At 38.7% G+C, this 25448-nt stretch overlaps 2 protein-coding genes and 1 pseudogene across 2 annotated transcripts; 2 read left to right on the plus strand and 1 right to left on the minus strand.

Annotated features, from left to right (window-relative positions):
- Nucleotides 1-941: 941 nt before the first annotated feature.
- LOC122665750 lies at nucleotides 942-10337 on the minus strand (annotated as a pseudogene).
- A 9898-nt stretch (nucleotides 10338-20235) lies between these two features.
- Nucleotides 20236-21612, plus strand: LOC122665751. Its single transcript, XM_043861892.1, has 2 exons — nucleotides 20236-21171; nucleotides 21445-21612. Exons 1-2 carry the CDS (start codon nucleotides 20236-20238, stop codon nucleotides 21610-21612), a joined length of 1104 nt encoding a protein of 367 aa, XP_043717827.1.
- A 1599-nt stretch (nucleotides 21613-23211) lies between these two features.
- Nucleotides 23212-24408, plus strand: LOC122665753 (uncharacterized mitochondrial protein AtMg00810-like). The gene has a single exon (XM_043861893.1). The coding sequence runs from the start codon at nucleotides 23212-23214 to the stop codon at nucleotides 24406-24408; it is 1197 nt and encodes a 398-aa protein (XP_043717828.1).
- The last annotated feature ends 1040 nt before the right edge of the window (nucleotides 24409-25448 follow it).

Here is a 25448-nt window from a genome sequence, read left to right on the forward strand (position 1 = left end):
TGACTGCTCGCAGATAGTGGCCGAACCAAGAAAAGAAAACTTTCTGCCAAAGCTGCTTTTTTTTTTTTCAAACAACCAAAAGGTTTGTACGGACAAAAATTGATTTTGTCTTCTTTTGTTTTGTCTTCTTCTACTTTTCCTTTGTTTTTTTTTTTTAATAATCAAATCAAAGGAAGTAGAAAAGAGATTTGAAAACAACGATTCTATTGATCTTCCACTTTCACTTTATTTGATTTGACAAAACAAAAAGAGACTTAATGGTTTTCCAAAGCAATATATCTGTTTGACCGTTTGTAATCAAACCACCATGGAATACCTTTGATTAAAGGTTCTATGACAAAAAAGCTGCAGAACGTCCTTCTGATTTTATTTTTTTTTAATATAAATCAAAGCACGCAGAAGCTTTCTTTTGAGAAGATGCAAAAAGCCTCCTGACAAATTCTGTAGACGCACTGTGGATCAAAGTAATAAACAACGTCTTGCCGTGAATGACAACGCACAAAATAAAGTCAGAGAAAGAGATCCAAAATCCTAAGCCGATCATAGAGATCACCTTGCCGTGAATGATAAACGCCAATAAAATAAGGATTGCAAAATCGATCTTCCAACCGTAATTCGATCTCCAAAGTTGATTGAGATAAAATACCTAACGCTTTAAGATTGTTAGGGTTTAGGGTTTAAGCACTAGGTTGCTTAAAGCATTACACCCTGAGTATCTAGTTTGGAATACCCAGACTGCTGCCTCCAGTTAGTATTTATAGGAAACTAGGGTTTAGGTCAGATGGGCTAAATACTAGATTGCACCTCACAGCCTGAGTATTAATACAAGTAGGATTATATTAGAACATATGAAGGGATATTACACAAATACCCTTACATCTCCATCTTCAACTCGAGTCACTCATCTTCTTCAAGGTTGGTTCCGGCGAGCGACGGCACGGCTAACCAGGTAAGAGAAATGTCTTCTTGTCTCTCTCAGTTGTGTTGTTGGAGACCACAGATCGTCCATCACATTGTTGTGACCTTGAAAGAGAGAGCTTGACCATTAAGGTAGGAGTTGCTCTGCCAGTTTTGTCCCCAGTTTCGAGACATGGATTCTCGTCCAGTTGATCTAGAGTTTGATGGAGATGGCCAGAATATCACTAGCTCCACCAACGTGTGTCACTAGCACAAGGTTGAAGTAAGAGTGTCCATTGATGGTGAATCTTATCCCACCTGTCTTCGTGCAAGCAACCCTGTAATTAATAATCATATCCCTCAAAATTAATTAAGTAATTCATATCGAGTTGTTTGTTTTTGTTTAGACTTCACATTGGATAGATATAAATAACCAAATCTTATATAGATATATACGTATTCCTGATTATGATGACTGTGCAACAGTTGTTTACCTTCTATACTGGACAGGGACTATCCCTGCTTTGTACAGAGGTATGCGTTGGAAAATAGGCTGAGAGATCAAAGTGGTTTAGAGGAGGGCTGCACCATCCTCCATTATTATTTGGGAGAGCATTGTTTGGTGGGCCGAAGTTGGTTGCTGTAATTATGATGGATCCTGTTAAGCACGATTTGCAGCCACTTCCACATTTGATCTCGTAACAAGCTCCACAGCTTCATCCATTGTTGAACAGAGCAGTACTCAATGCTGCTGTGTTTGTCCCATAACCTTCGCTGTAAAGATTTCCATACCCACAAGCCCCTCCTAATAAACAAGTAAAACAACCCCCAAATATTGAAAAAGCAAAATGAGAGAGGAGGCAAAATCAAATAAGTTGATCGATCAAGAAGACATTTTGATGGTAGTTAAAGTAGTGGTTTAATTTTGGCTCTTGAGACCCATTGTACCAAAAGCATCACCACCTCCATAAAACGTAGCATGGGGAGAGAGAAATAGAAAAGGAGAGAGAAGAAGACATTTCTCTTACATGGTTAGCCTCGCCGTTGCCATCGCCGTCACCGGAACCAACCTTGAAGAAGATGAGTGACTCGAGTTGAAGATGGAGATTCTTGCAGAAACAGGGAAGAAAAAGAGAAACTGGGTTTTAAGGAGAGGAAGATGGAATTTAGGGGAATTCAAATGCGTTTAGTCGAGTCGGGTTTTGGCAAATGAGAGGGTGAGGGAGTCAAATGGGTTAAAGTGTGTCTTTAAAACAAATGACCGTTGGATGTTTACGTGTTCAGGTGGAAGAATCTTAGGAGGGTGTTGGACGGTCCAGCTCCCGCCACGGCTGGACAGGAGCCAGATCCCCATACCAAGGGGATGTCAATTTGGCCCGGCCAACCTGAGTCTGCTCTGAGCCAGAACAGGACGTAGGTTGAGTTTCTTAACTTGTAGAACAGGCTTGGGCTAAGATTTTGAGGCCCGAGTCCGGGTTGGGCCAGGCCAAGCCTCTGCTTAACTAGTGGGCTGCCTGGAGCCTAACCCAACCCTATGTAGTATGTATATGAATAAACTATACATATATATGCCATTCACTCAATCCACGCTTACATTCTTTGGTTTTAATCACCGGCATACACCACTCACCCTGACATTCTTTGTTGTGTAGCAGCAGTCAAGGTCAATTAGAGCCGAGCTGGGTTGGGCTGAGCCAGACATGGTTGGGCTTGGGCTAGATATCCCAGTCCGACCAAGGGCTGAGCTAGGCCTTGGTTAAGTTAAGATAACTTAGGATTGGGCTGGGGTTTTAAAAAACCTAGCTTAGCCCAGCCTATTGACACCCCTACCCAAGATGGGCAAAATGATTGCCCCACCCTCAATAAAATGCGAAAATCCTGTTCCAATGATGCTTTCGCATGCACTCTCATTGGCCGCTCCTGCATTGGCACAAGAGCCACAATCCTAGACAGAGAGTGCGTTCCCCAAAAACAGCAATTGTTTTTGTTCTTTTTCTTCCCGACTTGTAGTTATTGTCATATTAGATGATTCGGGTTTGATAATATGGAACCAATATTGTGAGGGTGTATCTTGTGTCGAAGATGTTCCATCAAAATCTTGTGTACTTAGATGTAGTCAACCCAACCCAGCCTGGCTCTGCTTGACCCTGGTTGCCGCTATACAACAAAGAATGTGAGGGTTGAGTGGTGTATGTCGGTGATTAAAACCGAATAATGTACGCTGATTGAGTGAATGGTATTTATATTTATAGTTTATTCATATACATACTATATCAGGTTGGGTTGGGCTCCAAGCAGCCAACTAGTTAAGCCCAGGCTTGACACGACCCGACCTTGGGTCAAATTTTTAGAAACTAGGGGACCTTCATGACATAGGTTCTGAAACCGTTTTTGGGACATTTTGTTGAAGCGTATTTTGATTATATATTAATTTTTAGCAAAACTACTAATTAGCATTTGTAGCATCTTTGAGATGTATTGTCTTTGTTGAGACATGAATATTTATTTACAAATTCTAACAAGTATTATTTCATGGTGTCAAGGATCCTATTTTTGGGTTTTAGTGTTTCTGGAAATGGCATATCCATGGATGATACTAAAATTAAGGTGATACAAGAGTGGGTGACTCCTACTAATGTGCATGAAGTTCTTAGCTTTCAGGGACTTAATTCCTTTTATTGATGATTCATTGCACATTTTAGCACCATTCTAGCCCCACTCACTGCTTACATGAAGAAAGGAGTATTCGAGTGGACAAATGCGACTCAAAGAAGCTTTGAGAAACTAAAGGAGAAATTGAGTTCATCCTAGTCCTTAACCTACCCAATTTTGACCATTCTAGCCCCACTCATTGCTTACATGAAGAAAGGAGTATTCGAGTGGACAAATGCGACTCAAAGAAGCTTTGAGAAACTAAAGGAAAAATAGTTCATCCTAGTCCTTAACCTACCCAACTTTGACCATTCTAGCCCCACTCATTGCTTACATGAAGAAAGGAGTATTCGAGTGGACAAATGCAACTCAAAGAAGCTTTGAGAAACTAAAGGAAAAACAGTTCATCCTAGTCCTTAAACTACCCAACTTTGACCTAATTTTTGAAGTTCTCGGTGATGTATCGAGTATTGGGTATTAGAGTCGTTCTGAGTCAAGGTGGCCACCCCATTACCCATTTCAATGAGAAACTTAGTAGTACAAAGCTTCGTTATAGCACCTATGATTTACAGTTTTATGCACATTTTTACACCTTTTGAACATTGAAGACAATATTTAATTCATAGAGAATTTATTTTGTACACTAACCCCGAAGCTTTAAAGTATATTTCAAGTCAACTGAAAATCTATTCCTGACGTACGAACTGGGATTTATTTCTTCAAGAGCTCACTTTCAATATTACGTACAAAGTTGGAATTCAAAACCGTGTAGCTAATGCTCTTAGTCGAAAAAAGAATCTACTCTCTGTGATGCATACCACAGTAATTGGTTTTTAATCCTTTCGAGAACTCCATGAAGAAGATCCATATTTTTCATATATTTTGGAGGAGATGCATGCCAAAACCAATGCTTGATTCACCCTTTATGATAGATTTCTCTTTAATGGAAATCAACTGTATGCCAGATTATTCCCTTCGCTTGAAGATTATTGCTGAAATTCATAATGAGAGGGACACTTTGGTCGTGACAAGACCCTTCAATTGGTGACGGCTCATTATGTTTGGCCTCATCTGAAACTTGATGTGTTCAATGCTTTATGATGCAATGTAGAGTCTGCCAAGTATCCAAGGGACAAGCTACCAATGTTGGTTTCTATATGCCCTGCCTATTCCCAAAGCTCCTTGGGAAGATATTTACATGGATTTTGTTCTTGGACTGCCATGTATCCAAAGAGGCATGAACTTTATCTTTGTCGTCGTTGATCGATTTTCCAAGATGTCTATTTTTATTCCTTGCAAGAAAACCATAGATGCTTCTTATATATAGCTAACTAGTTCTTTAAAGAAGTCTTCAAGTTGCATGGTGCACTGAAGAGTATCACATCCGACAGGGATTCTAAATTTCTTAGACATTTTTTTTTTTGTGACAGCTATGGCATAGCATTGGCGCTTCACTTCAGTTCATCATTATATTTCACCCTCAGACTGATGGTCAGACTGAAGTTGTTAACAGGATGTTGGGTATAGTCTGTTAAGATGCATGATAGATGATAATCCTCATTCTTGGGAGCATGGTTTGTCATTAGGTCTATTTGCATATTATTTTCTGGGGAACCATTCGACAAGCTATAGTCCCTTTATGATTGTTTATGGGAAGTAGCCAACAACAAACCTTGATCTTGCACCTATTCCATTTCCTGGAAACCTCTTGCTAAGGTGGAGGAAATCGTTTCTCATTTGAGGCTTATCCATGAAGATGTGCAGCAAAAACTTGGAGGTGAGTTCTGAAAATTATAAGAAGGCCATTGACAAACGGCGTCACGACATGATTTTTGAACCCAATGGTTTTGTGTGGGTGCTTTTACCAACGGAGCGATATCTAGTTGGCCCTTATAATAAGCTTAGTGATCGTAAAATGGAGCTTCTTGAAATCCTTGAACACATCAATCCCAATGCATATCGCTTGAAGTTAGCATCCCACATTAAGACATCAGATGTTTTCAATGTGATGAAACACTTGACACCGTATGTTGGAGATTCGAATTTGGGGACGAATTCCTTCAACTTGGGGGGAATGATGCAGGTCTAGATAGATATTGAATAGTTGAAGACATGGAGGCCCAAGTCTCACATCCTAAGGTTCTTAGAAGGTTAACAAAGCTCAAAACCCACACTAGCAAGCCCAAGATAGCAAACAGGCTAATTCACATGCCACATCGGCAAGGCCCATAATTTTATTTCGTATTTTATAGTAGTCAATATGGGAAAGTGCAAGCTAAAGGAATATTCTCCCATATTTTTATTTTGGCAACCCATAATTTTGAGGAGCAAGGAGAATTAGAACTATCCATGCTTGGACAGTAAAGAGGAACGAATTTTGGGAGTTGTATCTCTATATTTTACTTTATTTTTTAGGAATTTATGTTCCTTGGATCCCCTCCACAGTTTGGGTATCTTGGGTTAAAGGTCTTAGATTTAGAGTTTTATTTTTCTCTATAAATATGTAGCTTGGGTGGGAGTCAAGTTAGCGAATTAAATGAATAAAATTAGACTCAGTTTAGTTTAATTGAAACCACGGAAAGTTTCACTCACTACATTCTGATTTAGAGTTTGTTTTCTTCATTCGTGTTGTGTTCGCGGTTACACACTTGGTAGAGTGTGTTCTCGATTCTCTCGTTCTGAGCTTCGAACAAAATTTCATCAAACCGTTGGGATTATATAACTACCTTCCATGGTTCTTCCATTCGGCTCCAAATTAAGCATTAAAGAGGTCTTCCTTTTGATATTTCACTTATATATCATTCTTCCCTTTCACTAGCTTTTGGTTTCCTTTTTTCCTCTTGAAATCTTCCTTTGTTGGTGAATAACCGCAAGATGATCGAACATGGTATCAATAATTACGTACGTACATAGGATATATATAATATAGACTTCTGACACTTCTCTTTCCGTTATTGATGACTAATTTTGTTCCTTTTGAACCCAAATCTCTGGCCAAATCTCTTCTTTTATAACAAAGTAATCCATCGCTAAAGGCTATATATATTTTCATCATAATGGAACGTATCTTACTCCATTGACCGACCACCAAATCCTTCCTCTATCTTTTGATGCCCTTTTCATGAACATATCTTGAAAAATAAGTTACTGGGCGGGCCGGGCCTCCACCATTTCTAACTGCTTTTAACGGTTACTTTTGTATACTATGATTAATTGATTAACTTCCCTCTCTGGCTCTTGCAATTGTCTTTTATTTAGCTTAATTATGTGGCTAATGTCAGAAAAACGACGCTTAAAAATGGGGATTCTACAGAAGAAAATGAAAAAGAAGAGATGTCAAACACACAACACTAGATTTTACGTGGTTCACCTCCAATTTGAAAGGCTACGTCCATGGCAAGTGATAGAATTGTTTTTTCACTACTTCTCTGAAGCAAGTTACATACCCTCTGATCTCACTTTGTCCTCTCAACGAGATAAAAACACTTTATAAAGGAAGCCCTAACCTAGAAAAGTACAAAAATATCCTTAAAAACCCAAAATACGCACCCGGTCTGGTTCTGACCAGAATTGAATAAATGCCGAAATACATATCATTTCAAAGGTCATGACGAGCTCTACAGGCCTTTCTGACACGTTTCGAAGGTGAAACGGCCCTCCGAAGATTCCCCACAACATTTTCTGGACTCAGATCAGACTTCACCAATAACAGCTAATACCCATAGAATATATAATGGGCCTCCACGATTCTAACTACAATGTAGGTTCAATCTAGGCCCAACAGTAATAAGTTGTAGCCCAATAGAGCCCATTAGTTCCTATATGGAGCAGGCCCATCTAATGCATTGTTCTAATTTCTAAAGGATGAAGATATGAAACCCAATGATCAAAGCATCAGCAAAAGGTTAGGGGACAGCATCAGCAATTAGATAATCCATCATTTTCTCACTTTGGAGTGATTGAGAGAGACTATTCCTTCTCCATCGTTCCTTTTTTTGCCCTCCAAACTAAGGCAGGCATGTGCCAATTAGTAGTCAATCTGGATATTTGATTGCATGGAGCCTGACTCACATGAGTTTTTTATTGTGAAACTGTTGGATTGGAATCCATGATCATTTGAAATCTACCTTTCTCTTTCTACCTTTTTATTCTTTGGAGTTTGATATGAACCCACTTAAGATCTTAATGAAGACTAATGGCATCACGCTAATAAGTATCTATAGCAGTTGGGAAAAGGGTGTTTTCTTCTCATGGTTTAATCACACTGACTATCTAAGTGGGCCCCAATATCATTGGACCACCCATAGGCTAGTACAAGTGGTCCAGAGTCTAAAAACCTCATTCTTCTAAAGCCCAAATACAAAAGGAAGGAGGAAAACAAGGGAAAAGCAAATCCAAGAAGAAAAATAGAAGGGTCATTCCAAGGATTCCCTCTAACCTTTTTATATTTTTTAAAGTTTTAAGTAGTCAATTTACCAGATGGTAGTGTGTTGCACGTGGTTAGCCGGCATTTAAAGAGAAGGTCAAAAGTCAAATGCACATTGTTGACTTGTTTCAGTCTGAGTTTAGTCTTCCCCTTTTACCCTCTTTTAATTTTTTGTTACCCTAATACAACTTAAAAAGAGGGAGGGGAGGGGGGGATTACTATGTTGTCATGTTAAAGTCTTAAAAGAAGAGAAAAAAAAAAAAAAAAAAGTTGAAACTATCTCTCCGTAAGCGGGATCTCAACGTAATGGTAAGGTTGCTCCATAGCGACCAGTGGTAATAGGTTTGAATTGAAAAAAATTTCTCCATGAAGGGGGGGTAAGTCTACGTACAATATGAACTCATGCATTGAGTACGCCATTTTTTAGGGTAAAAGGAGGAAGACAAAGGGGGGTTTTAGGGTCTATGTAGAATGATAACTTCATCACAAGTACCACAAAATTAATTAATTTTAAAAAAAAATATAATTAGAGTATGTTGTCTTTCTAACTTCATTAGGGTCACTTCTTACTTCCTAGTTAGCCTTTCTATAGAGGCTTAGACAAATCAGTTGAAAGGAGGAAGGCAAAGGGGGGGGGGCTTTAGCAGGGTGGATGTAGGATGATTACTTCATTACAAGTACTACTAAATTAATTAAAGTGGGTTCTTCTTCTAACTTCATTAGGGTCACTTCCTAGTTAGCCTTTCTATAGAGGCTTAAACAAATCAATCATTTACAACTTTACAGTGAGGCTTAACCTTTCAACCAATAGCTTTTGGGACCTTTTTAGATACCCTAATTGCACATAAGGGTTCATCTAATGGTGGGTTCTAAAAAATTTTATTCCTAGAACTTTGTGGAAGATGCAGCTTGCTAAACTGATAAACTCTAGAGAGGTTAGTACCTAGATATAGTGTTTTTTTTTTTTAAGGGTTTTCTTCAAACAACCATATAATTTGACAGCAAAAGATGCCAGGAGACATAACCAGGAGAGTTACAATTTTAGTTAGTGTTTATAGACAAACATGGCTATGGATTGGGCCACCCAATTACTTTCCTATGATCCCATTCCCCAAATTGATATATGACAATTTTAAAAGCCAAGTGACTAAAGCTCTTCAATCAACCTTTGATGTATAAAGCTATTTATAAAGTAAGTTAGTGGCAGAAACCCTAGGTACTCTGTGTCTGATACTATTTTGTGACTTCTGACCTGATAGAAGAGGGTCAAGAGAGAATTTGGGTTTTCTTTCTATAAATTTATGTCAAGACTCAATGGTACTTTTGAAATTCTTATGGAGGGAAGGATGTAGTAGACTCAAAAACATTCCAATCAACTTCAACAATGGATTGGCCATATCAACTTGTTTGAAGAAGTTAATTATAAAAGAGAACTATCTTTCCAAGGTTTTAAATTGCATGACTATCTAAAAGGAATAACAAAAAGATACACTAGCAGAAACTAGAAAGTCGGCTTCTTATGTGGAAAGATTTAAGAAATGAAAGATACTCAAAACAAAATGAAAGGAAATGTTTTTAGGACCACTGGATTAATCAATTAGACGATTCCTAAATTTGATTGAATCTCATGGAATAAATGTCTCAAGATGTAATAAAATAATGTTACTTTTATTTAAATGTAAAATATATTTCTGCAAATCAATTTTCATTCATGAATTTTACTTTTCTCAATATTTTTTGTTGAACATAACAAGAAAGCATATTTTGAAGCATGGTTGAGTGAGGGAAATGATTCAAACATATGATAGCAGTGGAGTTCTTTACATGTTCCAAGTGTATCAATGGTCAAGATCACACTACTTTCATGGAAAAATAATTGAATAAAATTTAATTGTTTTCCATATTATAAATAATATTTCAGTAAAAGATTTTTCTTTTTCTTTTTTTTAAATTTATTCTGTTGTGATTGCTTTTGTAGCTAATCCTATAAAATATTTTATATAGAAATAAATAGAGCCATTTTGTGGAATGCCATTGGGGGCGTTCTTCAGAGCACAAGGGCACCAATTTCAACGAGAGAGAGAGAGAGAGGTTCCAGCACCTTTTCATTTGTAGAGCTTCTTTTCGTCTTCTTCTTCTTCTCACTCTATTGACGTATTATTTCAGCACCTTTTCTTTTGGGAAGAGAAAAATAGTATAGCCTCCCCCTCTACCCACCACCGCCCCTGCTGCCCTGACACGTCCTCCACGCACTTGCTCCCTTCAGGAGCTTTATCCAGATCTCTTTATGGGTTGAAACAGGCCTCGCATGCATGGTTTCAATGCCTCTCACAGTATCTTCTTCAATTGGGATTTCATGCATCTCAAACGGATCCCTCCCTTTTTATTTTCAAGGATGCTCATCACACAATTTATGTGTTCATCTACGTGGATGATATTTTAGTTACCAGTAACTCTGTTGATCGTGTTGTATTGCTCCTAAGCTAGCTCTCTTCTGAGTTTTCTATCAATGATCTTGGCCCGTTATCTTTTTTTCTTGGGATTGAGGCGATCTACAGCTCCAAGGGTCTCTTGCTTTCTCAATCTATGTATGTCTTTGATCTTCTTCATCGTGCGGGTATGGTGGATTGCAAACCTAGTGCCACCCCTATGGCTACTACATTCAAGCCATCAGATTCAGGGGGTGCCCTCTTCCCAGATGCTACTAAATATCGATCAATTGTAGGTGCACTTCAACATATAACTCTGACACACCCTGATGTGAAGACATCTGCCATGATGACATTTGGATGACATTTGATGATGCGGTAAAATTTTTGCACCATCAAAGTTAAAAAACCCGCGGCACCACGATTATGGTATGCTTTCAGGGGTCACTTTTTGGGGATTTTTGGATTTTCTGGGGTATTTGGGTGCTCAGAGTGCGATTCCTTCTTCCATTTGTGTCCTGTTATCATCATCGTCGGGAGTGGTGGCAAAGATTTATTGTCTATAGTTTGCCTCTCTTTGGTTGAGGCATGTGCCACAACAGCAGGGCGAAGACAAAAGAGCATATGATTTTATCAGCAAGAGCATTTACTGCTGACAATTTGCTCAGAAGTGGCAGAGTTGCAATGGAAAATCGTGAGCAGTTAATCTCGACAAAAATCACTTGATAAACCACGTTAAAATATGGTAAAAACGGATTAATCATATGGAAGCAATGCGGCATTCCTCGATTGCGCTTAATCATGTGAGGGTGATGTGGCACCTCTTGACTATGTTCAATCAATTGAGGGTGATGTGGCACCTCTCGATTGTGTTCAATCAAGTGAGGGTGATGAGTCACCTCTCGACCGTGTTCAATCAATTGAGAGTGATGTGGCACTTCTCGACCGTGTTCAATCAATTGAGGGTTATGTGACACCTCTTGACCGTGCTTAATCAATTGAGGGTGATGTGGCACCTCTCGACTGTGTTAGGGCCAAAATGGGTCAAAAGGGAGAGACCATGCTCAAAATCTAATCGCAGTGCCACGGTGATGTCAAACTATGCGGAGAATTGCAGCGTCTCGATATGCGGCATCACGAAGAATTCCACAATGTCGCGGTAAATTTTGCATGACGCATCTTGGCCGTGACATTTTTACCGCGGCGCCACAATGGCTAGGGCTTATAGAAAAGGCCCTCCCCTCATTTCTTCACTTTAAATTTTGTAGCGAAGCTTTGCTGTTTTCTTTTCAGAGCTCTGCCTTAGTCTTCTTTTCTGCTTTTTCTGTTTATGATGAGTTACCGCAAGCATGCGTGAGCCAATCGTCAAGGTCCAGCCTTAGGCACTATTGCCAAGGATGATCGGGTCGTGTGGTATACTTCAGGGGACCACCTGAAGGATATGAGTCGTCACCTTTGCTGCCCAGACTCGGGGTAGATCGACCAGGTACACTTCTGACCTTCTCTCATTCATTTATTTAATTTGTGCATTACATAAATTCTTTTTACAGTAGCTACCCACTGGTGCACCCCATGATATACCAGTAGATAACACTCTAGACACACAAATTGGTGTAAAACCAGTAGATACCACCCTAAGTACCCTGTGTCACGTAAATTGAAACAAAATGAATAGATACTACTCTAGGTTCCTAATGGCACGTGAATCAAGGCAAAACCAATAGATACCACCCTAGGCATCCAATGGCATGCAAATCGAGGTAAATCCAATAGATTCCACCCTAAGTATGTCGTTGCGATGCCGGTCTCTTTCCAAAACATGTATGGGGTACGCCATTAAGCCGCAAAACTTCGGGAAAGGATCCAATGACATTGGAATAGTGATGTTAGGCCCAACCATTTCAAAACCACTGGTTAGACTTCTAATGTGGTTAAAACCCGAGAATTCTCTCAGTCAAGTACTAGAAACTACGATTAACCTGATCCCTATCTAAGGTACATAAGCAGCCTGACTCAATTAGGTTTGGTCATAACCATGCATTCATATAGTATAATCACACATATTCTATCACTCCACCCACAAATAATTGTACACACACACACACACGCACACACACATATGCATCCATATCATGTTCCCCATCCCTTGCATGTAATCCATATCTGCATATAGATCATCGTCTCTGATCTGATTCCCCCATTTGGGATAAGTAGGCAACTGAGTGATCTTAAGCTTTAGTTCAGTCACCCTCTATTATATATACAACTGAACATTCGTTCCCACAATTTTTCTTCTTGCATGATACATAAAGTCAGTTTAGTCAACTAAAGCTTTGCATAAGAATACCAAGCATCATCTCGGTTCAGAGTAGGATAAGCTTGATGAGTTTATAATTGGGATCTAAGCATATTGATGTATTGCTGTAGATTACCTACAGTGTATTTTTTCCATTGCGATAATGTCTGACTAAAAATTAAGAATTTGTCACAAAGAAACGAAGTGTGTGACCCAGAAAATTGAGTCTTCCATGTTGTTTTAATAACATGTTGAAAAGAGGATTACAGCATTAAAAAATTTTCATACTGAAAAGGCCTCTTTGAATGATTGGAAATACCATGTGGAAAAAGAATAATGGTCATATGATCTAAGGTTGAAGTATGTTCAACCTCTTTCTCTCTTAAAAAAGGATCTATCCAGTGTATGAGGCTTCTACCACTATAGAGTCTACGGAGGGTCATAATGTATGCAGTCTTACCGTTGCATCCATGAGTCGATCCATATAGCTCATCTAATTAAATCTGATTAGATCTGGACGAGCGAATCTAAATAGTTATTATATAATCGCAAAACGATCGTTTGTTGTTGCACTTATTCCATTCCTAGTTAATGTTCAACCATAAAAAAATTAAGGGAGTGTCTCAATGACACATCTATAGGTGTATTTAGAACTTGATACCTTTTAATTACCCATTTTATTTTCAAAAGGGTTTTTAAGATAAGGTATAAAAAGAAAAGCCAACCCAGTACACTATTGGGTGTTGGGCTATATTGGTCCAGTCCCATGTAGAGCTTTTTTGGGTGCTTGGACCAAGTTGAGTCAAAATCCATTTGAGAAGTCAAAAAGGCCAAATGTGAGTTGGCATCCACTTTCTCATTCTTAGTGATTTTTTTGAATTTGAAAGGTCTCCTACATAAAGTGAGATGTGGGTTTCTTTCTTTGTAAGAAAAAGGAAGAGAGAGAATGAGTGGACTTTTTCTAAGGAGAGAAAAAGTTGTTTTTCATTTTTTTTTGAGAAAAAGAAAACACAAAAAAAAAAAAGGTTTTTTGTTCTTGGAGTTCTTGGAGAAGAAGTGCAGAATTTTGTGAAAGTTTAGTTCTTACATTTAGGTCATTCTTGAGACCGTTTTTATTACATCTCATGCTCTTGTTTAGTCGGGTAATCGAAGTTGCAGCTTACTTTCTCGGTTGCATTCTCCAAGCTTTGGGAGAAATTATTGGTGGCTTTTAAAGGTGATTTGGTAGCATTTTCCTTTAAAGTGTGAGGTAATCTTATAATCTTTCCAAGTGCTTGTTATTCCTTTTCTCAATATTGTGGTGGATCTCAAGTTTGGGCATAAACTTGAGAAGTAAATCATTATAATCATTCTATTTGATTTAGTGGATTATTTTTGGAGTTGTCCCGTGATTTTTTTCCTTCACATTGAAGGGTTTTTCATGTTAAATCTTGTGTTCCTTTTGATTTGTGGTTGCTTGTTTGGTTTTTATTTTTCGTTTATTTGCTTCTTTGATTTACATAGGTGGGAAGGTTATTTCGCATCTCTTCCCAACAAGTGGTATCAGAGCTTGGCTGATTTTATTGTGTATGTAAATAAAAAATGGATGCAATTATGGTTAACTTGCATGGAAATAATTGGTTGATTTGAAAAGCCAAAATGGAAGACCTTCTTTATTCAAGAGACCTCTATTCGCCAGTTGATGGAATAGAGAAGAAACCAGAAAGCATGTCAGATGATGAGTGGAAGAAAATGGATAAAAAAATAATTGTTTGTATTCGACAATGGTTGGATGATGTTGTGTTCCATCATGTATCAAATAAAACTAGTACAAGTTCTCTATGAAAGGAATTGCATGATTTGTATGAAAGGAAAATAGCTGAAAACAAGGCATTTTTAATTAGAAAACTTGTGAACTTGAAATTCAAAGAAAATAGGTCGGTTGCAGAGCACTTGAATGAAATGCAAAGCATTGTTAATCAGTTAGCAGCTATGAAGATGGTGTTAGATGATGAATTACAAACATTATTGTTGCTAAGCTCATTACCGGATAGTTGGGAGACTCTTGTTGTACCCCTTAGCAACTCGATACTCGATGGTATTATTACCATGAGTCAAGTTATAGGTAGTTTGTTGAATGAAGAAGTGAGAAGAAAATCTACAGATTCTTCACACCCACATGCTTTGGTTACAGAGGAAAGAAAAAGATCAAGCATAAAGAAAATCATAGTCGAAGTAAATCAAAATAAAGATCTAAATCAAGAAAAGGTGTGATTTGTTATTATTGTAAAAAGCCAGGACACATGAAAAAAGATTGTTGAAAATTGAAGAAAAATCAGAAGGGAGAAAAGAGTGGTGATGGCAACAAAGAACAAGAAATCACCGTAGTTGCTTCTGATGGAGTTCTATTTTTTTCTATGTGTATTGATGGTTGTGTTAATGCAACATGTAATGATTCAAATTGGGTCAGTGACTTAGGAACATTCTTTCATGCTACTTCACATAAAGATTTCTTTACCTTTTACAAGTCAGGAGACTTTGGTTCGGTAAAGATGGGAAATGATGGAAAATAAAAAATTATTGGAATGGATAATGTTTGCATTACAACTAATGTTGGCTATAAGTTGGTTCTCAAGGATATGAAACATGTTCCAAATCTTAGATTAAATCTCATTTCAACTGGGAAGCTTGATGATGAAGGATATGAGTCACAATTTGGCAATGGAATGTGGAAGCTGAAAAAGGGCTCTCTTGTTATGGTAAAAGACAAGAAATGTTGCTCTCTTTACAAGATCGAAGCTCAACTATCATATGGCGAAGTGAACACTGCCATTGGAGAACCTCATTTTGATTTATGGCATTGGCGGCTTGGCCACATGAGTGAGAAAGGTATGGAGGTTTTAGTGAAGAAAAATTATCTTCCAAATATCAAAGGTACGTCTTTGTCCCCTTGTGATGATTGTTTAGTTGGAAAGCATCATAGAGTTTCTTTTTCACATGCTTTAACTAAACGAAAAATTAAGATTCTTGATTTAATTCATTCCGATGTATGTGGTCCTATGAGGGTAAAAACTCTTGGTGGTACATTGTATTTTGTCACTTTTATTAATGATGCATTTAGGAAAGTTTGGAGTTTTACCATGAAGACTAAAGACCAAGTACTTGAAATCTTTCAACAATTTCATGTCATGGTTGAAAGAGAAACAGGAAAATCTCTCAAATGCATTCGCACAGATAGTGGTGGTGAGTATGATGAGCGTGGTCCCTTTGAAAAATATTGCAAAGCTCATGGTATTCGACATGAGCAAACAGTTTGCAAGTCTCCACAGCTTAATGGTGTTACAAAAAGGATGAACCGCACCATTATGGAAAGAGTTAAGTACATGCTTTCAACGGTAAAATTACCTAAACCATTTTGGGAAGAAGCTTTGAGGATAGCTACATACTTAATCAATTTATCTCTATCTGCTTTTTTGGATGAAAATGTTCCACAAACTGTGTGGAGGGGGAAAGATGTTTCTTATAGTCACTTAAAGTATTTGGTTGCAAGGCTTTTGTGCATGTTACAAAAGATGAGAGGTCTCAGTTTGATGACAATATAAAACAATGTATTTTCATGGGGTATGTAGATGAAAAGCTTGGTTACAGATTATAGGATCCAGTTGATAAAAAAATTATCAAAAGTAGGGATGTGATTTTTTGAGAAAATCAAACACTTATTGATTTTGATAAGGAGGAAGTGCCAAGGAGGATTGTAGATGAATTGCCAAAAGAACAACTCCCTTTACCTATTTATGGTGATGATGGATAGCAAAGTCAAGTTGAAGAAAATCAAGTTAAGAGTGATGAGGCTCCTCAAACAGTTGATGATGTACATGAAAATGATGATGCACATAGTAATGTTGAGCACGGGAACAGTTACCTCAAGAAGAACAACCTATGCCAAGAAGATCACAAAAAGAAAGGAAAGCATCAATAAAATATCCATCATCAAAGTATGTGATAGTAACTGAAAGTGGTGAACCAAAAAATTTTGAAGAAGCCATGGTTCATCAACAAAAGGTTGAATGAAAGAAAGTTATGCAAGAAGAGCTTGATTCTTTGCATAAGAATAAGACCTATGAGTTGGTTGAACTACCAAAAGAACGAAAGGCTTTGAAAAACAAATGGGTTTTCAAGCTGAAAAATGAAGACGACAAAAAGAAAATGAGGTATAAGGCAAGGCTAGTTGTTAAAGGATTTGAGTAGAAAAAGGGTATTGATTTTGATGAAATTTTTTCTCCCGTGGTGAAGATGATTTCTATTCATATTATCCTTGGTCTAATCGCTTGTCAAGACTTGGAGAATAAGTAGTTGGATGTGAAAACTGCTTTCTTGCATGGAGATTTAGAGGAATAAATTTACATGGAGCAGCCGGAAGGATTCCTTGTAAAGGACAAGGTGCACATGATATGCAAGTTGAAGAAGAGCTTGTATGATTTGAAGTAAGCACCACGACAATGGTACATTAAATTTGACTCATTTATGATGAATAATGGTTTTACTAGAACCATTGCTGACCATTGTGTTTACCTCAGAAAATATTCAAATTCTTCCTTTATTATTCTCTTGTTGTATATTGATGATATGTTCATTGTTGGTCAAGATGCTAACTTAATTGACAAGTTGAAGAAAAAATTAAACAAGGTCTTTGACATGAAGGATCTAAGGGCAGCAAAACAGATTTTGGGCATGGCAATCGAGCGTGATAGGAAGAATAAGAAGTTATGGTTATCACAAGAAAAGTACGTTGAGAAAGTACTTGCAAGACTCAACATGAAGAATACAAAGGCCGTCAGTACACCGTTAGCTAACCATTTCAAATTGAGTGCTAAGTTGTCTCCAACTAGCAATGAAGAAAAGAAGGAAATGGAGAAGATCCCCTACGCTTCACCTATAAGGAGTTTGATGTATGCTATTATATGTACAAGGCCCGACATAGGACATGCCACGGGTGTTGTTAGTAGGTACTTAGCAAATCCAAATAAACAATATTGGGAAGCTGTAAAATGGATTCTAAGGTATCTAAGAGACACATCTAAAATTTGTTTATGCTTTGGAAATTCATCATCCATGGTGGAAGGCTATATAGATTCAGATGTGGGAGGAGATATTGACAGAAGGAAGTCTACTTCGAGTTATTTGTTTACTTTTACAGGGGGAGCCATCTCTTGGCAATCTAAATTGTAAAAGTGTGTTGCTCTATCAACTACAGAGGCAGAATACATTGCTACCACAGAAGCTTGTAAGGAGATGCTATGGTTAAAGCATTTTCTTATGGAGTTGGGTTTGGAACAAAAAGAGTATGTTGTTAGGTGTGACAGTCGAAGTGCCATTGATTTGAGCAAGAATGCTACATTCCACTCTAGGACCAAGCATATTGATGTTTCGATATCATTGGATTAGAGATATCCTTAAAAGTGGTTTGATGAAGATCAATAAAATCCATACTGATAGGAATCCATCAAATATGATGACTAAGACAATGCCAAAGGAGAAGCATGAACTATGTAGGAATTTGGCAGGCATGGATTCCATATGAGCCTACAGTATAGGGGAGTCCTCCTCATGGGACTGAAGGGGGAGTTTGTTAGGTGTTGGGCTATATTGGTCCAACCCCATGTGGAGCTTTTTTGGGTGCTTGGACCAAGTTGGGTCAAAACCCATTTGAGAAGTCAAAAAGGCCAAATGTGAGTTGGCATCCATTTTTTCATTCTTAGTGGTTTTTTTGAATTTGAAAGGTCTCCTACGTAAAGTGAGATGTGGTTTTCTTTCTTTGTAAGAAAAAGGAAGAGAGAGAATGAGTGGACTTTTTCTAAGGAGAAAAAAATTATTTTTCACTTTTTTTTGAGAAGAAGAAGACAAAAAAAAGGTTTTTTGTTCTTGGAGCTCTTGGAGAAGAAGAAGCGCAGAATTTTGTGCAAGTTTAGTTCTCACATTTGGATCATTCTTAAAACCATTTTTGATACATCTCATGCTCTTGTTTAGCTAGATAATCGAAGTTACAGCTTGCTTTCTCGGTTGGGTTCTCCAAGCTTTGGGAGAAATTGCTGGTGGCTTTTAAAGGTGATTTGATAGCATTTTCCTTTAAAGTGTGAGGTAATCTTGTAATCTTTCTAAGTGCTTGTTATTTCTTTTCTCAGTATTGTGGTGGATCTCAAGTTTGGGCATAAACTTGAGAAGTGAATCATTATAATCATTCTATTTGATTTAGTGGATTATTCTCGGAGTTGTCCCGTGGTTTTTTTCCTTCACATTGAAGGGTTTCTCATGTTAAATCTTGTGTTCCTTTTGGTTTGTGGTTGCTTGTTTGGTTTCCATTTTTCGTTTGTATGCTTCTTTGATTCACATAGGTGGGAAGGTTATTCCTATGTGAAGGTTATTCCGCATCTCTTCCCAACATACACGAGGCTCCAACTACTGCAGGATCTAGGAGGGGCAAATGTACGTGGCTTTTCCCCTTGCTCCAGCTTTGTAGAAGAAGCTGTTTCCAATAATTAAGTTGAAAGTGACATATCTTTTAGGATAAAAGTATAAAAGGATTTTCGAAAAATAAGTTGAAAATGGCATATCATTATGTCATTATCAAAAGTTGTCATTATTATCCTCGTTAGGGAAAATAAATTGTATAAAAAATAGTTAGAAAACAAATTTAAACATGGTTAGTGAAACGATTATGGAGTCCTCTTTCACATACATGAAATCAGACATACTTGTGATAACTAAAATGGTAAATCGTGATCGATAAATACAAGAGTTCGGTTCACCTGCACGTACCAACAGGTGAACATACATGTGAGAGCCAATCACGTTTTAATTTTGTTTCCATAAAAACCCCTCTTCCCTTTGTAAATGGTAAAAATAGGACAGGTGGATGGCTCTCACATGTACGTTCACCTGTTGATACGTGCAGATGACCCATTCTCTATATACAATGTGTAATAAAGAGTTCAAGCTCATATAAGAACCCGTGTATGCTACCAAAAAACAATTCATCATAAACCAGCTGGTTGGACGTAACCACGAAATCTGATGAGATTTTACTGGGTTGGAACAATAGAGGTGGTTCCTACTAATAATGTTGTAGTCTTACTATTAGCTGTCTTGATTGAATGAGTTGGCAAATCCTCAAGAAATTTCAAATCCTTGTGCATATCTGTATCTTCCATATTAGTTTTATTATATCTTCCATATTAGTTTTATTTTTGAATTCTTTCCTAGGATAGCTACTCCAATCATGGAGTTGTTTGCTTCATTTTTTGTATATATATTCCTTCTTTATTCAATAAGAATATAATCAGATTTAACCAATTTCCTTTTCTAATATGGTATCAGACTAAAACGATCCATTCTCTCATCATTCTTTGTCTTCTCCAATGGCACCCAACACCACAATCTCTGCCATCTCCGACCCAACTTCACCTTATTTCCTCCACAACTCTGACCACCCCGGCACCCCTCTTGTTACACAACTACTTATCGGCGACAACTTCCCGACATGGAGTCGTGCCATTACCATGGCTCTCCAGGCCAAAAACAAACTCGGCTTCATCGATGGTACCCTCAAGCAACCTGCTGCTGATTCCACCGATCTCCTAGCCTGGGCTCGCTGCAACTCTATGGTGACATCTTGGTTAATTCATTCAACAACTCCATCGATTGCTAACAACATTCTTTGGACCACTAATGTCATGGATGTTTGGGATGACCTCAGCGCTCGTTATTCACAACAGAATGCCCCCCATATATTTGAGATACGGCGTTCAATATCAAACCACTCTCAAGGGACTGAGTCCATTTCAGTTTACTATACCACCTTGAAAGCTTTCCGTGATGAGCTTTCCTCTTACCAGTCACTCCCTAGCTGCACTTGTGGCGCTATGACAACACTGCATTCATATGTTGAAACCGACGCTCTTATCAACTTCTTGCAAGGCCTTAACGATTCTTGTTCCGCTGTTAGAAGTCAGATCCTTCTAATGGATCCATTACCCACATTGGTTAAAGCTTATTCCCTTCTTCTCCAAGAAGAACAGCAGCGCTCTTTACAAGGCTCTCGCCAAGCTACCTTCGATCAATCTGCATTGGTCGTGCAGCACAGTTCTCGGTCAGATTCTAAGTCTGGAACTCGTCCTCGCTACTATTGTAACTACTGCAACATCGATGGCCATTCTGACTCTCGTTGCTTCAAGCAACATGGGTACCCCGCCAATTGGACTCCACGCAATTCAGACGGAACCAAGCCAAAGCCTTGTCGCCATCCTCAAAGTTTAGATCCTACTCACTTCTCGGCAGCGAACACTACCCAAACCGATGCCTCCACATCTGCGGCTCCCACCATGCCCGCCTTTACTGCCGACCAAGTCCAGCAATTACTTGCATTACTTCCCACTGGTAATACCCACCCACTGGCCAACCTTGCAGGTACAGCCCTCCTTGCTTTGCCAAATTCGGTTTGGATCATTGATACCGGGGCCACTAATCACATGGTCTCGAACCCTCTTTTATTTTTTAATTTTATGCCATCTACATCTCTTTCTATAAGATTACCTACTGGGAATACTACTAAAGTCACCCACGTTGGTAATGCCCCATTATTTACCCACCTCACCCTCTCTAATGTCTTACATGTGCCATCATTTCATTACAACCTTTTATCTGTTAGTAAATTAACCTTTCAATCCAATTGTTTAATCACTTTTTTTCCTGATTTTTGTCTCTTTCAGGACCAACAGACGAGGACGACTTTTGCGAAGGGTAAACGACAGGGTAGTCTTTACATTTTGGAATCCTCTATTCCTATGACTTCCACGGCTTCTGTTTCCCAGTTTGGTCTTGGCACTGGCATCTTGATTATTACTGCTCATCTGTTATGTCTCACTTGCATCATTTAGATACACGTATTCCCATTTCTAATAAGCATATTTGCACTGTTTGTCCTCTTGCGAAACAAACTAGATTGCCATTTTCATCTAGTATGATTTCTACTAAACGACATTTTGCTTTAATTCGTGCCGACATTTGGGGACCTTATCATACCCCTTCCCTTTCAGGAGCTCATTATTTTCTCACTATAGTGGACGATTTTTCTCGTGCCACATGGGTTTACTTAATGAACCATAAAACAGAAACTAATGCCATTATCCGCTATTTTTTCCAAATGGCCAAAACACAATTTGATACCCCCATCCTTCAACTACGCACTGATAATGACCGTGAATTTTTTAATAAGGACACCTTTGCTTTCTTTCAATCCATGGGAGTTCTCCAACAGTCTAGCTGTGCTTACACTCCACAACAAAATGGTGTTGTGGAGCGTAAACACCGACACCTTCTAAACATTGCAAGGGCTCTTCGATTCCAAGCCAATCTACCCTTACAATTTTGGGGTGATTGTGTCCTCACTGCCGCTTATCTAATAAACCGATTACCCACCCCCGTTCTCCAAGGCAAAACTCCACATGAGATCCTATTTCAAAAAAAACCAAAATTTTCTCATCTCAAAATTTTTGGCTGCCTTTGCTTTGGCCGTAATACCACAATCAAACACAAGTTCGATCAATGAGCTCTCCCGGGTATATTCGTTGGTTATCCCCATGGCCAAAAGGGATACAAAATATGTGATCTTTCCAAACAAAACACTTATGTTTCTCGTGACGTCACATTTCACGAGTCCATTTTTCCATATAAACATGCTCCAACACACACCCCTTCTCCCACATATGTTTTTCCTATTTCACCATCCGACTATGATAACCCCAATACCCCACATACTTCAGACCCACCACCAACACAACCCCCACCACCCATCATTGACCCTCCATCACCTTTGCATGAGATCACTCCAACTCCATTACCCTCCAATGAACCATTACAGCCCATTGCGCAACCACCATCCAATGACCCATCACCGATACCTGACACCTCTTCTTCATCCCAATCTCTTGTTCCTCAAGCCCCACCCGCACCCTTGGCACGTCCCACTCGTACTTCAAAACAGCCCGGCTACCTTAAAGACTATCACCTATCTCTAGCCCAAGCAAATGCGTCTTCTATTGTTGGAAAAGGTACTGCTCACCCACTTATTACTTCATTGGGTTACCACCGTTTTTCCACTAAACACATGTTTTTTCTTACCGCTTTAACCGTTACTGTTGAACCTACAAGTTTCCAACAGGCTATAAAGCATCCATAATGGCGGGAGGCTATGCAGAATGAAATTACTGCCCTAAACAAAAATAATACTTGGTCATTGGTTCCATTACCCACAAGAAAGAAAGCAATAGGCTCCAAATGGGTGTTTAAAATCAAACACTGAGCCGATGGATCTGTGGAACGATACAAAGCCCGGCTCGTGGCTAAGGGTTACACACAAATAGAGGGGATTGATTATCATGACACTTTTGCCCCCGTTGCTAAACTTGTTACTGTACGGGTCCTCCTTACTGTTGCCATAGCTCATGACTGGCCTCTCCACCAATTGGATGTAAACAATGCATTCCTACACGGAGATCTTCACGAAACCGTTTACATGCTTCCCCCCTGGATATCTTCGTAAAGGGGACAACATGGTTTGCAAACTAAACCGGTCGTTGTATGGGCTGAAGCAAGCATCAAGGAATTGGTTCTCCAAGTTATCCACTGCTTTACAAAGTTTTGGCTTTTCTCAATCACAAGCGGATCACTCTTTTTTTGTTCTTCGGCAGGGCTCGGCTTCCATCTTTATTCTCATATATGTGAATGATATTATCATCACTGGCTCTGACATGGCCCTGCTACAGGATATTAAGACTCGTATCTGCACTACTTTTCACACCAAAGACATTGGACCTCTAAAGTATTTTTTGGGCATTGAGCTAGCCCGGTCTCAACAAGGTCTTTATCTTTGTCAACGCAAATATACGCTTAACATCCTAAGTGATAGTGGTCTTACAGGCACCCGTCCAGTAGACTTTCCAATGGAACAAAATCTGAAGCTTTCAGACTCTACAGGGTCGATACTTTCAGATCCATCACCGTACCGGCGCTTGGTTGGTCGCTTGATCTACCTCACTGTTACTCGCCCTGACATTGTGCACACTGTCAACATTTTAAGTCAGTTTATGCATCAACCACGACAGCCCCACCTTGATGCTGCCCATCGTCTACTCCGACACTTAAAGGGCACAGCTAGCCAAGGAATTTTTCTTTATGCCAAGTCTACACTCAAATTAACGGCTTATTGTGACTCAGATTGGGCAAGCTGTCCAATGACTCGTCGTTCAACAACCGGCTATTGCATCCTCCTTGGCTCTAGCCCTGTTTCTTGGAAGACAAAAAAACAATCCACTGTTTCTAGATCCTCTGCCGAGGCCGAGTACCGTGCTATGGTAGTAGCTACTTGTGAGGTTACTTGGCTATCCTACCTTTTACAGCATTTGGGTGTACCACTACGCGCCCCCGTTGCTCTTTACTGTGACAATTTGGCAGCACTTTACATAGCTGCTAATCCAGTTTTTCATGAGCGCACTAAGCATATAGAGATCGATTGCCATGTTGTGCGTGAAAAACTTCATCAAGGCCTGATTCGCCCAACCAAAATTGCTTCGACTGATCAAATTGCAGATATTTTTACAAAGTCACTTGGACGAACTCAATTTCAACATCTTCAGTCCAAGCTAGGCATTCGCAATCTTCATGCTCCACCTTGAGGGGGAGTAGTAGCTGTCTTGATTGAATGAGTTGGCAAATCCTCATTCAAATTTCAAATCCTTATGCATATTTGTATCTTTCATAATAGTTTTATTGTATCTTCCATATTAGTTTTATTTTTGAATTCTTTCCTAGGATAGCTGCTCCAATCATGGAGTTGTTTGCTTCATTTTTTGTATATATATTCCTTCTTTATTCAATGAGAATATAATCAGATTTAACCCATTTCCTTTTCTAATACTTACTGTTATTTTCATTTATTGCTAAATATGTTCAACTAATTAATGCATAAAACATAAGTAAATCATTGCCAGCTTGGATTTTCAGAGATGATATCTAAGCATTAATTGAATAGAAGAATCCATCAGAAAAAATATAGGGAATGAGCTGATATTTAGGCATTTTTAGGGGGTGCAGCGGTCATTACACGTGCCCCTATGTCTGGATGCCGAATCGGTGTGCGCTGTGCAATCAGGTGGCATTTTTTGTCCCTAAAAAGAAAGTCAAAGACAGAAGAAACAATTTACTATGGGGGACAAAGAGAAGATAATTTTTTGAACATGGGTTGTTTGTTGCTGTTTTTGACTTATAATTAACTGTTTAATTGTGTAGAATGAAGTCAATCTAATGGCTTCCGATAAAGAGTAAGAATTTTTTGGGAGAAGATTAAAATCAAGAATGAACTCGTTCTGAATTCTTGCCTGAATTGTGTTTAATTGGGCTTTTGTATTCCAAAGCTAAGAAACATTTGGCCCAAGCCCGGCCCATGTACTGCTTTACACCATTTTTGTCATGTGATCGGGTCAATGACCCATTCAGATTATTATAGATATTGATTGGGACTAATCTTGATGTAGTTAAGCATGTTTGTTTTTGGTAAAAAATAGTTAAGCGTGGTTATTATGAGATGTCACCATCTTACATAAGGATAAAACTGTACCAACGACTTTTCCCTTGGGCCAGCGATGCATTGGTAAACCCCACCATGCTAAGAGGTGTTTCCCCACCAACTACGGTTACACAAGGTAAGTAACTCCTT

Source organism: Telopea speciosissima, chromosome 6 (genome assembly GCF_018873765.1).
Source record: "Telopea speciosissima isolate NSW1024214 ecotype Mountain lineage chromosome 6, Tspe_v1, whole genome shotgun sequence".
Classification (NCBI taxonomy): domain Eukaryota; kingdom Viridiplantae; phylum Streptophyta; class Magnoliopsida; order Proteales; family Proteaceae; genus Telopea; species Telopea speciosissima.

Coding starts and splice junctions, on each gene's coding strand:
- LOC122665753 (XM_043861893.1), top strand. CDS start 23,212: ATGCATTCCTACACGGAGATCTTCACGAAACCGTTTACATGCTTCCCC.
- LOC122665751 (XM_043861892.1), top strand. CDS start 20,236: ATGGCTCTCCAGGCCAAAAACAAACTCGGCTTCATCGATGGTACCCTC. Junction 21,172..21,444: donor TCCTTGCTTTGCCAAATTCG/GTTTGGATCATT, acceptor TGTCTCTTTCAG/GACCAACAGACGAGGACGAC.